This window comes from Pelophylax lessonae (genome assembly GCF_965119305.1).
Source record: "Pelophylax lessonae genome assembly, chromosome: 10".
Lineage (NCBI taxonomy): Eukaryota > Metazoa > Chordata > Amphibia > Anura > Ranidae > Pelophylax > Pelophylax lessonae.
In genome coordinates this window covers 22,262,225-22,276,912 of record NC_138777.1, presented here as the reverse complement: position 1 = coordinate 22,276,912, position 14,688 = coordinate 22,262,225, and the positions used below count along the sequence as shown (strand labels likewise).

General features: G+C 45.3%; 1 protein-coding gene across 2 annotated transcripts in view; it reads right to left on the bottom strand.

The window, feature by feature from the left end:
* The window catches only part of EXT2 (exostosin glycosyltransferase 2), a 138,791-nt gene extending 124,669 nt beyond the window's left edge, over window positions 1–14,122 (bottom strand). The window contains exons 1-3 of one of the 2 annotated variants that reach the window (XM_082270307.1): window positions 14,055–14,122; window positions 10,816–11,383; window positions 3,085–3,174 (exon numbers count right to left, since the gene is read on the bottom strand). In XM_082270307.1, the coding sequence (XP_082126433.1) occupies window positions 3,085–3,174; window positions 10,816–11,351 (626 nt within the window). In that variant the 5' untranslated portion in view covers window positions 11,352–11,383; window positions 14,055–14,122. The remainder of the gene's footprint in view (window positions 1–3,084; window positions 3,175–10,815; window positions 11,384–14,054) is intronic. The other variant, XM_082270308.1, reaches the window with a different exon arrangement.
* Between the last annotated feature and the right edge of the window lie 566 nt (window positions 14,123–14,688).

Below are 14,688 nucleotides of genomic sequence, written 5' to 3'. Positions count from 1 at the left end.
ATGTGGCCCAGAAGTTAATGGACAGCATGCCAGGGCGAATCGCAGAGGTCTTGAAAAAGAAGAGTCAACACTGCAAACATACTTTGACTTTGTGAAAATGAATATTTGTGTCATTCTCAAAACTTTTGGCCACGATAGTAATGATCATGGGCCGGCTCCCAATCATGTGACCCCTGTGACAGCCAATTACAGTGTTCATGTGATTGGACAGTCCTTCTCTGAAGATCCAGGGCCGGATCGCTTTCCCCGCTCCCGGTGGGTCCGATAAGCGGGGAAAACGGCCGGGACGTGGCGGGGAAGGGCACCTCTTCTGCCGCACCGTAAGGGTGATCCCACGGCGAATCCGCCGCTGGGACCACCCTTATCTGAAAGCCGATCGCCCGCCGTTTTAAAAAATACCGGGGTTATGGTAGCTAACTGCTATTTAGCGTCAAAGGACCGACGTAAATCGACGGCGGGCGGTCGGTAAGTGGTTAAGCCTGGGTTCACACTATTCCAAACACCGCATTGCCGTGCAGATCACATGTGATGTCTGTGCGATACGAATTCAGCCATACAGTTTGTTTGGCTGAACTCACATTGCATTTGCACCAAAATGCTGCAGGAACCATTTTTTTCCTGCTCTGGAATCGGATGGACATGGGTGTTCTTACGATCCGATTATTATAGGCTTACCTGTAGGTAAAAATTAAAAAGCGGAGTATACTACCACTTTAATTGCGGGCATGTGAAGCCCACGTGTGCCTTCTTCCGGGAATAGGTGCTGCTGGTTACCCAACATGCACCTCCAGATCTTGCGCATGCGCATAGGACAAACAGCGCGGCGCACGATTGAGTCTCTGGTTGCCATTTCAATGGCGGTGTTTTAGGAAGGTCCCGCCCCAATGTTATGGCAACCCAGAGCAATCTAGAAAATGGCGCTAAGCACCGCCTAGCACCGCGTCATTTCCAGTTTTGAAATAACGCGATTTTAACAGGCGGCGATATATCCACAGACTCCTGGGAATGATGACACACATCTCCCGTGCGCCGCAGGAAGTGACGTACCTCACCGCGGCGCCGAAGGAGGAAGAAAATGGCTTACCCCTTGCAACAAGGCAGATCAAGGAAAAAAAAAAGTCGCCAACGCTGTTTTTAATTGAGGAATGCCAGCGATTTCTATAAGGTGGAACTCCGCTTTAAAGTGAAGTCCCACCCATTTTCTATGTGTGCAATCTATATAATGGCTATTAAGAATGTTCTTACAAATGGCATTCATTTTTTTTTTTAAGTAAATACCGTTTTTTCTTATTATTTTCAGCAGCACTTCCGGTTGCGGCCGCCTAGGCGATGTCATCAGTAGGCGATTCGCAAGGACCTTTGGGATGTCGGCGTCATATATCCCAGGAGTCCATGCGAACCACCTAGTGAGGAAATCTCCCGTTATTTCAGACCGGAAATGGCGCGAACAGGAAGAGTTAGGCGCCATTTTTGAAGAACTGCATCTGCCGGGAGGAATGGAGAATCTCTGATCGGGACAAGCCTGTATGTACAATAAAAAAATGTGATGCGGGCACTCTTTCCTGAATGCGGGTAGTGTCCAACTAAATCAGGCATCATGGCATTGACAGTCCCATGCGGGCACTCGCGAGGTCGGGAGATGCATGCTGGGTAGCCAGCTGCACCGGATTCCGGAAATGAAGAGTAGAGAGCTTTAGATGCCCACACCTGACATGGAACCTGCCTGCTTCCGAGATCTGGGTAGTATTCCATAGGGATCGGCCGATATTGTCGTACATTTCAAAAAATAATTTTTCTTTTTTTAACTTGACAGGTACTCTTGTGGAGAGATCTGGGGGTCTAAAAGACCCCAAACCCCTCCTCTGCACATAAAAGCATTCAAAACACCAAGTTTGGCTGTTTTAAATGCTTTAATTTTTTTGAATCTGGCGCCGAGTACCCGGAAGTGATGTCATGACTTCACTTCCGGGTTTTTGCATGGAGACCGATCAGAGCCAAATTTGATCGGGTCTTCGGCGGCTGCGGTTGCCCGGCCTGCCTGGTTGCCCAGAAAGCGGCAGAAGGGAAGGGGAGTGGGGGGCGTCCCCTCCCGCTCCTTGTAATGACAGCCGAGTGGCTTCTCAGCTGCATCAGTTGTCATTACAAGACAGCCGACCGTCGGCTATGGACGCCAGTACCGGGGTGATGCCTCTAGCTGCAGACATCACTCTGGTACAGGCACTTTCCCGAAATATCGGCAATATCAGTAACCTTGGTGGCCGATTTCGATGTATTAGGGAAAGTGCATATCAGCTTTGCCGATAATCGGCCGATCCCTAGTATTCCACTATTTTCAAAGAAACTACAAGGAACTTTCTGATTTATCGGCAATATCGGCAACCTCAGGGGCCAATTCCGATATATCGGGGAAAGTGCATATCGGCCCTCGATATATCGGTGTTGCCGATAATCATTCGATCTCTTGTCTGCACAAATGTAACTTCTCAGCCGCATCAGTTGTCATTACAAGACAGCCGACCGTTGGCTATGGACGCCGGTACCGGGGTGATGCCTCTAGCTGCAGACATCACTCCGGTACAAGCACTTTCCCGAAATATCGGCAATATCGGTAACCTTGGTGGCCGATTTCGATATATTAGGGAAAGTGCATATCAGCTTTGCCGATAATCGGCCGATCCCTAGTATTCCACTATTTTCAAAGAAACTACAAGGAACGCACATTTAACATTATCTAAATGTAACTTTATATGTGCACACAAGTACGGCAGAGTGTTTTCAAAAGTTTGGGGGGCTGGAACTCCGCTTTAACAGGTTGGATGTGCACTTATAGAACAGAACTGATCCATTTCTTTGGAACATGACATTACTGCCACCTTGTGGACGTCAGAGAGAATACTTAACTACAAAAACATATAATTAAGATCTTAAAAAAGAATGGAAAAACTAAAGATCAGAAAAAAAACAAACCACAAATAACCTCCATATTTATTTCTGTCTCTTTTTTCCGTTCCAAAACTTTCCACCCACACTGGAAAAATCCTCTGCATAATAATGAAGAGATAATGATCAATATTACACCTTTACCTGTCTCGAGGTACGTCCAGGGCAGTGTTATAATCAGGGGGTCCTCCGGGTAACATGTTAAACAGTAAGTGATTGGTCCCTCGATCCCACCTAAAGAAAAGACAATTCAGAGGTTCTGACAGTGACCTTTACAGAGAAATACAAACAAAATAATTTATAAAATGCTTCCAGTGTGCTGTATGATGAAGAAATGGTTTTGGTGGCTGTAGGGACTTGTGTCGATGGGATTTGGTTGCTGGTGACCTTTCTGGGATCATTCAGAATGTTAGGCGCATCTGACCTGCAGTAAACGCCCTCAGACCTGCAGTTGACCTCCTACAAGTGGGTTTTACACCCCCATAAACTAGAGCTGCACGATTCTGGATAAAATGAGAATCACTATTTTTTTTTTTGCTTAGAATAAGGATCGCGCTTCTCTCACGATTTTTGGGGTAATATCTTTCACATTAAACAAAAAAAAATTGGGCTAACAATACTGTTTAGTTTTTTTTTTTTTCATTCATTGAAGTGTATTTTTCCCAAAAAATTGCATTTGAAAGACCGCTGCGCTAATACAATGACATAAAATATTGCCTTTATGCAATATAATGTTTGGGGGTTCTAAGTAATTTTCTAACAATAAATACTGATTTTAACTTGTAAGCAACAGATTTTATGCCCGGTGCATGATTTTATGGGGTCAGTATATACCAGGGGTCTTCAAACTACGGCCCTCCAGTTGTTCAGGAACTACAATTCCCATCATGCCTAGTCATGTCTGTGAATGTCAGAGTTTTACAATGCCTCATGGGATGTGTAGTTCCACAACAGCTGGAGGGCCAGAGTTTGAGGATCCCTGGTATATACGGTATATATTTATACGCCTGTGTGCTGTGATACATTTAATGAGATGTGATATGTGATCAATGCATGTTATTTTTTGTAGAACGATTATCCTGAAGGTCTCTCTGACCCTGAAGAAGCCTTTGGTGAAACGTGTTGGCTCTTTGAGGACCTACAGACTAGGGATCGACCGATTATCGGCAAAGCCGATATATTGAGGGCCGATATGCACTCCCGATATATCGGAATCAGCCTCAGAGGCTACCGATATTTCGGGAAAGTGCTGTACCAGAGTGAGTCCTGCAGCTAGAGGCATCACCCCGGTATCGGCGTCCATAGCCGACGGTCGGCTGTCTTGTAATGACAACCAATGCGGCTGAGAAATCGCTCGGCTGTCATTACAAGGAGTGGGAGGGGACGTCCCCCCCCCCCCCTTCCGCGGGTCTCCTGTCCCACCGAGAGACCCGGGCCACCAGCCTGCACAGCCACCGAAGAGAAGACCTGATCAAAGCCGCATTCAGCTCTGTTCGGGTCTCCATGTAAAAAACCCGGAAGTGATGTCATGACACCACTTCCGGGTACTCGCCACCAACTAAAAAAAATGAAAGCATTCAAAACAGCCAAACTAGGAGTTTTGAATGCTTTTAAGTGCAGAGGAGGGGGTTGGGGTCTTTCCAGATCCCTCCACAACAGTGCCTGTCAACAAAAATAAAAATACAATTTTTCATTTTTTAATGTATGAAAATATCGGCCAATACCGATATCTAAAATATCCGTATCGGCAATAAAAAAACAATATCGGTCGATCACTACTACAGATTATACCCATTAGAGACATTATTGTTGCCAGTTTGGTATTTTGTATCGATGATTCTTGGGAATACGTTTTTATATGTAATATATGTGTATGCATACGTATCTTTTTTAGCTTCATGATTTAATAAAAAATTTTATACGTAAATTTCTTTTTAAATTTGTGATCATAACTCCTTTATTGGCCTTAAAAATACCGCTTTTTTTTTTTTTTTCTCTTTTTGTGGTTGTTGTAAGCAACAAAATGTCAGAAAAAGCTTTGTCTTTAACCACTTTCCATCCGCTCACATTGCTGCTACTGCAGCAAAGTGGCTCGTTATCGTCCAGCGATGTAGACCTACGTCGCTGGACTCCTCCCCTTGTGGACGGCTCACGCGCGCCGCCGGAGGCTCGCTCCCGCTGTGTTCAGTCACAGCGGGAGTCGGGCCAGGGGAAGAGCAGCGACGATCGCCGCTGCTCTTCCCCGATCATCGGGGAATCGAGTCTGGAGATCCGCCCGCTTGTGTAAACAGAGCCGGCGGATCTCCTAAGTGACAGGCAGGGTCAGATTGCAGGATTCAGCATAGCTGAACATGCGATCTGTCCCTGTGTCACTCAGTCCCCTCCCCCCACACATGTCAGTAAGCACCAGGCATACATTAACCCCTCCCTCTCCAATACAATTAACCCCTTCCCTGCCAGTGTCATTTTTACAGTAACAGTGCATATGTATAGCACTGATTACTGTAGTAATGTCACTGGTACCCCCAAAAGTATCAAAAATGTCAGTCAAGGGTCCGATCTGTCCGCCGCAATGTCGCAGTCCCGCAAAAAAAAAAAAAAAAAAAAAAAAACGCAGATCGCCGCCATTACTAGTATAAAAAAAAAAAAAATAAAAATGACAAAAATCTTTCCCTTAGTTAGTAAAGGCAATAACTTTTGCGCAAACCAATCAAAATACACTTATTGCGATTTTTTTTACCAAAAATATGTATCAGAAAAAAATTGGCCAAAGATTTAAAAAAAATTTTGATTTTTAAATTTTTTTGGGGGGGAATTTCATATAAAAAAAACATGAAAAATATTATTTTTTCAAAATTTACGCTATTTTTTTGTTTATAGCGCAAAAAGTAAAAATCGCACAGGTGATCAAATACCACCAAAAGAAAGCTCTGTTTGTGGGAAAAAAAAGGACGTAAATGTCGTTTGGGTACAGCGTCGCACGACCGCGCAATTGTCAGTTAAATTCGCACAGTGCCAAATCGCAAAAAGTGGCCTGGACGTAAGACAGCAAAATCCTCCGGTGGTAAAGGGGTTAAACTGCCCTCATTTACAAACCGAAGTTCATCCCTTTGATCTAAAAGAACCAAATGATACAATGTTTCTTTTTATCTTTCAGCTTAAACTTTGCCAGCCCCAGAGAACGGCTCTGCACTGTTACATGAATTGTGGAAATGCCGAATTAAGACCGTGAGGGGGGTTGAATTTAGATCGTGATTTTTAACCACTTTACCACCGGAGGATTTTCCTGCTAAAAGACCAGGGTTATTTTGCGATTTTTTACTGCGTGACTTTAACGGACAATCGCGCGGTCGTGCGACGCTGTACCTAAACGAATTTCACGTCCTTTTTTTCCCACAAACAGAGCTTTCTTTTGGTGGTATTTGATCACCTGTGCGATTTTTTGATCACGCGCTATAAACAAAAAAAGAGCGTAATTTTTGCAAAAACAACAATATTTTTCACTTTTTTTTATATGAAATTCCCCCAAAAAAAAATGTAAAAATCTAAATTTTTTAAAATTTTCGGCCAATTTGTTTTACGCTACCTATGTTTGGTAAAAAAAAAAATCGCAAAAAGCGTATTTTGATTGGTTTGCGCAAAAGTTATTGCGTTTACTAACAAAGGGAAAGATTTTTGTCATTTTTGGTGTTTTTTTTTTTAACGAGTAATGGCGGCGATCTGCGATTTTTTTTGCGGTACTGCGACATTGCGGCGGACAGATCGGACCCTTGACTGACATTTTTGACACTTTTGGGGTTACCAGTGACATTACTGCAGTAATCAGTGCTATATATATGCACTGTTACTGCAAAAATGACACTGGCAGGGAAGGGGTTAACAGTATTGGACAGGGAGGGGTTAAGTGTGTCCTAGGGGCGTGATTCTAACTGTGTAGGGACAGGTCTACTAGTGTAAAAACAAAGATCAACAGTTCTACATAGTAGAACTGTTTGATCTTCACTTTTACACAGGGAGAACTGACAGGTGGCTTGTTTACACAAGCCGCTCTGTCTTTCTCCCGCTGTAGCGGCGATCGTAGTGTGACCGGCGGACATCGGGTCCGCCAGTCACACTCCCGCACTCCTCCGTGAACGAGCCGAGGCGGGCGCGTGCCTCAGTGGGCGCGCGCCCGCCCGCTATTGGCTCTGGAAGGAGTGACAGGCGAGCGACGTAGACCTACGTCACTCTGCCTGGCCGGGGCCGACTGCCGCAGTAAATATACTGTGCGCAGTCGGCAAGCGGTTAACAATTAATTGTGCAGCTCTACAATAAACTTGAAGGAGAATGCAAAACCGCTTGAAGTCAACGATAATCCATCCATAGGAGGTAATAAAGACTCAGCCTAGACTAGAAGACGGAGTCCCCAAAACGGTCACCACAAGGCTGGAAGAGCACAAATGTCTAAAATGTATAAAATGTGTGCTAAAAGCATTTCCAGGATCCTCCACTGGAAACACCTGAACATCACAAAGTCCACATTCTGCTGGGCACATGGCCGGTGTGATGGTCAGATGTCCGCATACTGTTGAACATACAGCGCATCTGGAAAGTATTCACAGAGCTTCACTTTTCCCACATTTTATGTTATAGCCTTATTCAAAAAATCTACAAACAATTCCCCATAATGACAATGTGAAAGAAGATGGTTTGAAATCTTTGCATCTTTATTAAAAAAGAAAAAAAAAACAAATAAAAAATCCCATGTACAGAAGTATCACAGCCTTTGCTCAATACTTTGGTGAAGCTCCTTTGGCACCAATTACAGCCTCCAGTCTTTTTAAATATGATGCTACAAGCTTGGTACACCTATTTTTGGGCAGTTTCTCCCATTCTTCTTTGCAGGACCTCTCAAGCTCCATCAGGTTGGATGGGGAGCGTCAATGTACAGCCATTTTCAGATCTTTCTAGAGATGTTCATTCGGGTTCAAGTCTGGGCTCTGGCTGGGCCACTCAACAACATTCACAGAGTTGTCCCGTAGCCACTCCTTTAATATCTTGGCTATTTGCTTGGGGTCGTTGTCCTGTTGGAAGATGATCCTTCGTCCCAGTCTGAGGTCCAGAATGCTCTTGAGCAGGTTTTCATCAAGGATGTCTCTGTACATTGCTGCATTCATATTTCCCTCAATCCTGACTAGTCTCCCAGTTCCTGCTGCTGAAAAACATCCCCACAGAATGATGCTGCCACCACCATGCTTCACTGTAGGGATGGTATTGGCCAGGTGATGAGCGGTGCCTGGTTTCCTCCAGACATGACTTTTGCCATTCAGGCCAAAGAGTTCAATCTTTGTTTCATCAGACCAGAGAATTTTGTTAGAGTCCTTCAGGTGCCTTTTGGCAAACTCCAGGTGGGATGTCATGTGCCTTTTACTGAGGAGTGGCTTCCGTCTGGCCACTCTACCAAACAGGGCAGATTGGTGGAGTGCTGCAGAGATGGTTGTTCTTCTGGAAGGTTCTCCTCTCTCCATAGGGAAACACTGGAGCTCTGTCAGAGTGACCATCGGGTTCTTGATCACCTCCCTGACTAAGGCCCTTCTCCCCCGATCACTCAGTTTGGCCGGGCGTCCCGCTCTAGGAAGAGTCCTGGTGGTTCCAAACTTCTTCCATTTATGGATGATGGAGGTCACTGTGCTCATTGGGACCTTCAATGCTGCAGATAGCTTTCTGTACCCTTCCCCCGATCTGTGCCTCCATACAATCCTGTCTCTGAAGTCTACAGACAATTCTTTGGACTCCATGGCTTGGTTTGTGCTCTGACATGCACTGTTAAGTGTGGGACCTTATATAGACAGGTGTGCGCCTTTCCAAATCATGTCCAATCAACTGAATTTACCACAGGTGGACTCCAATCAAGTTGTAGAAACGACTCAAGGATGATCAGTGGAAACAGGATGCACCTGAGCTCAATTTTGAGTGTCATGGCAACGGCTGTGAATACTTATTATGTACATGGGATTTATTTTTGTTTTAATAAATTTGTAAATAATTTGCAATTAAAAAAATAAATATTTCAAACAAACTTCTTTCATGTTGTCATTATGGGGTATGGTTGATAGAACTTTGAGGAGAAGAATAAATTGAATCCATTTTGGAATAAGGCTGTAACATAACAAAATGTGGAAAAAGCGAAGCGCTGTGAATACTTTCCGGATGCACTGTATAATACATGAGGTGCTCAGGTGTCTACATACTGTTGGCCATATAGTAGGTGCGATGGTCATCTGTCCGCGTACTATTGGTTATATATTTACCGTGTTGTGGCCAGGTATCCATATATTATTGCCCATATAGTAGGCGAGACCATCAGGTGTCCATGTACTGTTGGCCATATACCAGTAGGTGTGATGGTCATGTGTCTATATACTGTTGGCTATATATATATATATATATATATATATATAGTACATGTGGTGCTCAGGTATCCACATAATGCTGGCCCTATAGCAGGCGTGATGATCAGATGTCCACAAACTGCTGTCCATAGAGTAGGTGTGACATTCAGTTGTCCACATATTGTTGGCCAAATAATGAATGTGATGGTCATGGGTCCACATACGGTTGACTATTAAGGAGGTGTGAAGATGACAACATATTGTTGGTCATATAGGTGTGAAGGTCAGGTGTTCACATACTGTTGACCATATAGTTATTTGTGATGGTCATGTCTGCATGCTGTTGGCCATATAGTTGGTGTGGAATTCATGTCTCCATACTGTTGGCCATATAGTGGATGTGATGGTCACATGTCCACATACTAGGTGTGATAGTCAGGTGACCACATCATGTTGACCATGTAGGTGCGGAGGTCAGGTGTTCATATGCTGTTGGCCATGTAGTAGGTGTGATGTTGAAATGCACACATACTATTGGCTATACGGTGTTTGGGATGGTCAGGTGTTCCCGTACTGTTGACCATACATGTATAGTAGGTGTGATGGTCAGAAGTCTTTAGGCTGTTGACCACACAGTATTTGTGATGGACAGGTGTCAAATACCGATGGGCATATAATATTTGTGATGGTTTTCGGTCCACACACTGCTGGCCATTACATGGGTGTGATGGCCAGGTGTCCACATACTGTTGGCCATATAGTAGTAGCTGTGGCATTCAGGTGTCCATACTGTTAGGCATATAGTATTGTGATGGTCAGGTGTCCACATGTTGGCCATATAGAAGGTAGGACGGTCAGGTGTCCACATTGATGGGTATATAGTGAGTGTGATGGCCAGATGTCCACATTGTTGGTCATATACAAGGTGCGATGGTCAGGTGTTCATATTGTTGGGTATATATAGTAAGTGTGAAGGTCAGGTGTTCATATTGTTGGGTATATAGTAGGTGTGATGGTCAGGTGTTCACATGCTGGTCACATAGTAGGAGTGATGATGGTCAGGTGTCCACACGGTTGGGTATATAGTAGGTGTGATGGTCAGGTGTTTACATGCTGATCACATAGTAGGTGTGATGATGGCCAGGTGTTCATATTGTTGGGTATACAGTAGGTGTGATGATGGTCAGGTGTCCACACAGTTGGGTATATTGTAGGTGTGATGATGGTCAGGTGTTCCCATGCTGGTCACATAGTGGGTGTGATGATGGCCAAGTGTCCACACGGTTGGGTATATAGTAGGTGTGATAATAGCTAGGTGTTCATATTGGTGGGTATATGGTAGGTGTGATGATGGCCAGGTGTTCATATTGATGGGTATATGGTAGGTGTGATGGTTAGGTGTTCATATTGTTGGGTATATTATATGCTAGGTGTGATGATGGTCGGATGTTAAACCTTTCTTCAGAGAACAGAGAAGATTCACAGAATTTTACCCCCCGTTTACCTTAGAAGTTGTGCCAAGGCCTGCGCTGTCTCCTTAATGCGCAGATTATTCTGATTGAGAACGTCGATGGAGGGGAGGTAGAGGCACGCTCGGCTCACATCCTCCGTGTAGAATTCACTCTGTGACACGGCGGTGAGCAGCTGATTGTACTCCCGGGAGATGGCACCGCCCACCGACCCCCCATACTCATCCGTGTACTTCTTCAGGGGGTAGATGTAAACTTTGACCTTGTTCTTGGGGTTGTACCCGCAGCGGTAGACGTCAAAGCAGGTGTGCATGCGGCAGCTGAGGTCCCCGCGCTCCGGCAGTGGGCTGTCTTCGAGAAGCCTCACGGCGGGGACGTCCTGGACGCTCTGCTTCTCGGGGCTCCAATCGCTGGACGCTTCGATGGTGTGAGGCCAAAACTGGAACATGCCGGTGGCAATGAGGCCCAGGAGCACCACGGAGAAGAGGGCGATGTAATACACTCTGTGCTTGGACTTCATTCTGGGGATCAGGACGGGACCCCGGCTGTTGTACTTAACTGAGGGGCACATACTGGACCCTCCTTCCCCGATCTCCTGCACTACTGAGGAAGACAGAGAGAGGGCGTTAGAAGATGGCAATTGTTTAATCAAATCCTTTTGTTTTCAAGAAACAGGTGAATTTGGTGGGGGGGGGAGGGGCTTCTGTAAAGGTGAGTTAGATGAAAGAACACATCCCAAGTATTCCTTTAGATGTGCATGTTACAGAGGTGGCTGCACTGGGAGTTATGGAATACACCTGCAAGCACACCGACCTATTCTCTGAATACATTCAGAACGTAACTCAGTGGGTCCCTTACGTGACCCCCGTACAACCACCCAACGTTGGCAGCTGTACATGGTCAGTACACAGGCTCTGCATGCAAGGCCCTAGAGGGTAATCAAGCAAATGATCAGCAGATTGCACCGCTAAAGTCTGCAGCATCCAATGGTCACTAGGCAGGGGTGTGCACATCTAAAGGGATGCTGGGGATGTGTTCTTTCACACAACACTTGGGGACAACAGTATAGTGACTGATACCAGTCCTGGAGACCACGCCCACAAATGTCTGATGAGGGAGGGGAGAGAAGAGATCACTTCCATCAAATACAACAAAAGATACTTTGTAACAAATCAGAGAGAGAGAAAGGAGGGGGAAGATCCCGGAGAACACTGCCGGAGAAATCTTCCCGAGACAGATCTTCCACCCTGACACTGATCTTCAACCCCAGGACAGATCTTCCACCCTGACACTGATCTTCCACCCCAGGACAGATCTTCCACCCTGACACTGATCTTCCACCCCAGGACAGATCTTCCACCCTGACCTTCCACCCCAAGACAGGTCTTCAAACCCAACACTGATCTTCAACCCCAGAAAGGATCTTCTACCCTAACCCTGATCTTCCACCCCAACACTGATCTTCCCCCCAGAAAAGATCATCTACCTCGACACAGATCTTCCACCCTGACACCGATCTTCAGCCCCAAGACAGATCTTCCACCCCAACACTGATTGTCCATCCCAGAACAGATCTTCTTCTAACCCAAGACAGATTGTCTACCCCGACACTGACCTTCCAAACAAGGACAGATCTTCCGCCCCAAGACTGATCTTCAACCCTAGGACAGATCTTCCACCCTGACACTGACCTTCCACCCCAGGACAGATTTTCAAACCCAACAATGATCTTCAACCACAGAGAGGATCTTTTACCCTAACCCTGATCTTCCCCCCCGACACTGATCTTCTACCCCGACACTGATCTTCAGCCCCAGGACAGATCTTCCACCCTGACACTGATCTTCAGCCCCAGGACAGATCTTCCACCCTGAGACTGATCTTCAGCCCCAGGACAGATCTTCCACCCTGACACCGATCTTCAGCCCCAGGACAGATCTTCCACCCTGACACCGATCTTCCACCCCGACACTGATCTTAAACTCCAAGACAGATCTTCAAACCCAACACTGATCTTCCACCCCAGAACATATTTTACCCAAACACTTATATTCCACCCGAGGACAGATCTTCCACCCCAGGTCAGATCCTGCACCCCAAGACAGATCTTCCACCCTGGCAATGATCTTCCACCCCGACTCTGATTGTCCATCCCAGAACAGATCTTCTTCTACCCCAAGACAGATTGTCTACCCCGACACTGACCTTCCAAACAAGGACAGATCTTCCGCCCCAAGACTGATCTTCAACCCTAGGACAGATCTTCCACCCTGACACTGATCTTCCACCCCAGGACAGATCTTCCACCCTGACCTTCCACCCCAAGACAGGTCTTCAAACCCAACATTGATCTTCAACCCCAGAAAGGATCTTCTATCCTAACCCTGATCTTCCACCCCAACACTGATCTTCCCCCCAGAAAAGATCATCTACCTCGACACAGATCTTCCACCCTGACACCGATCTTCAGCCCCAAGACAGATCTTTCCCCCCAACACTGATTGTCCATCCCAGAACAGATCTTCTACCCCAAGACAGATTGTCTACCCCGACACTGATCTTCCAAACCAGGACAGATTTTCCGCCCCAAGACTGATCTTCAACCCTAGGACAGATCTTCCACCCCAGGACAGATTTTCAAACCCAACACTGATCTTTCGCCCCAGAACAGATATTTTACCCAAACACTTATATTCCACCCCAGGACAGATCTTCTTCCCTGGTAATTATCTTCCACCCTGACTCTGATCTTCCATCCCAGAACAGATCTTCTACCCCAGGACAGATTGTCTACCCTGACACAGATCTTCCACCCCAGGACAGATCTTCCACCCCAGGACAGATCTTCCACCCCAGGACAGATCTTCTACCCCAGGACAGATCTTCTACCCCAGGACAGATCTTCTACCCCAGGACAGATCTTCCACCCCAGGACAGATCTTCCACCCCAGGACAGATCTTCTACCCCAGGACAGATCTTCTACCCCAGGACAGATCTTCCACCCCAGGACAGATCTTCTACCCTAGGACAGATCTTTTATCCCGACTCTGATCTTCTATCCCAGAAAAGATCTTCCACCCTGACACTCTCTCTGACTCCTGGGACTGATCTCCCACCCTTCAGGAATAATATTTCACCCCTGGGGGCAAATCCTTCACCCCCACACACAGAGCTCTCTCACTCCCTAGCACTGATCTCCCATCCCCCCCAATGTCCCGGTCCCCTCCCCTGATATCCCCGGTCTGTACAGGGTGGGGGACATGGAAGTCTTACCTCCGGCCCCGGGCCGCCCCGCTCGGCTCACATCTCCCCCTCCCGGACACTCTGCAGATGCGGAAACAACGTCACTGTCAGCTGATCACATCCAACACCCCGGAACTGTCCGCAACACAGGAGGGGCCGCCGCCATCTTCCCGGAGACCAACCCGGCCAGCATGTCTATGGAATCTCATGAATTATACTATAGGAACATGAAAGGCGGTATATACTATATACTCTGTCTACACCATACATTATACACTATATACTATACATTATACACCATACACCTTATATTGTTTTATTTATTCATATTATAATATTTTTATTTATTTATACATTCCTTTTTATATTATGTATATTATTTTACTTATTTATATTTTATATTTATATTGTCCTATTTATATTTTTATTTTATTATATATTTATACTATTTTAATTATTGTGTATTTATATTCTTTTATTTTTATATGATTTTATTATATATATATATATATATATATATATATATATATATATATATATATATATATATATATATATATATATATATATATATATATATATATATATGTATTCTCCTTTTTGATTGTATTATATATTTGCATTTTTTTTATTGTATTTTTTTAATGTATGTATGTGTGTGTAT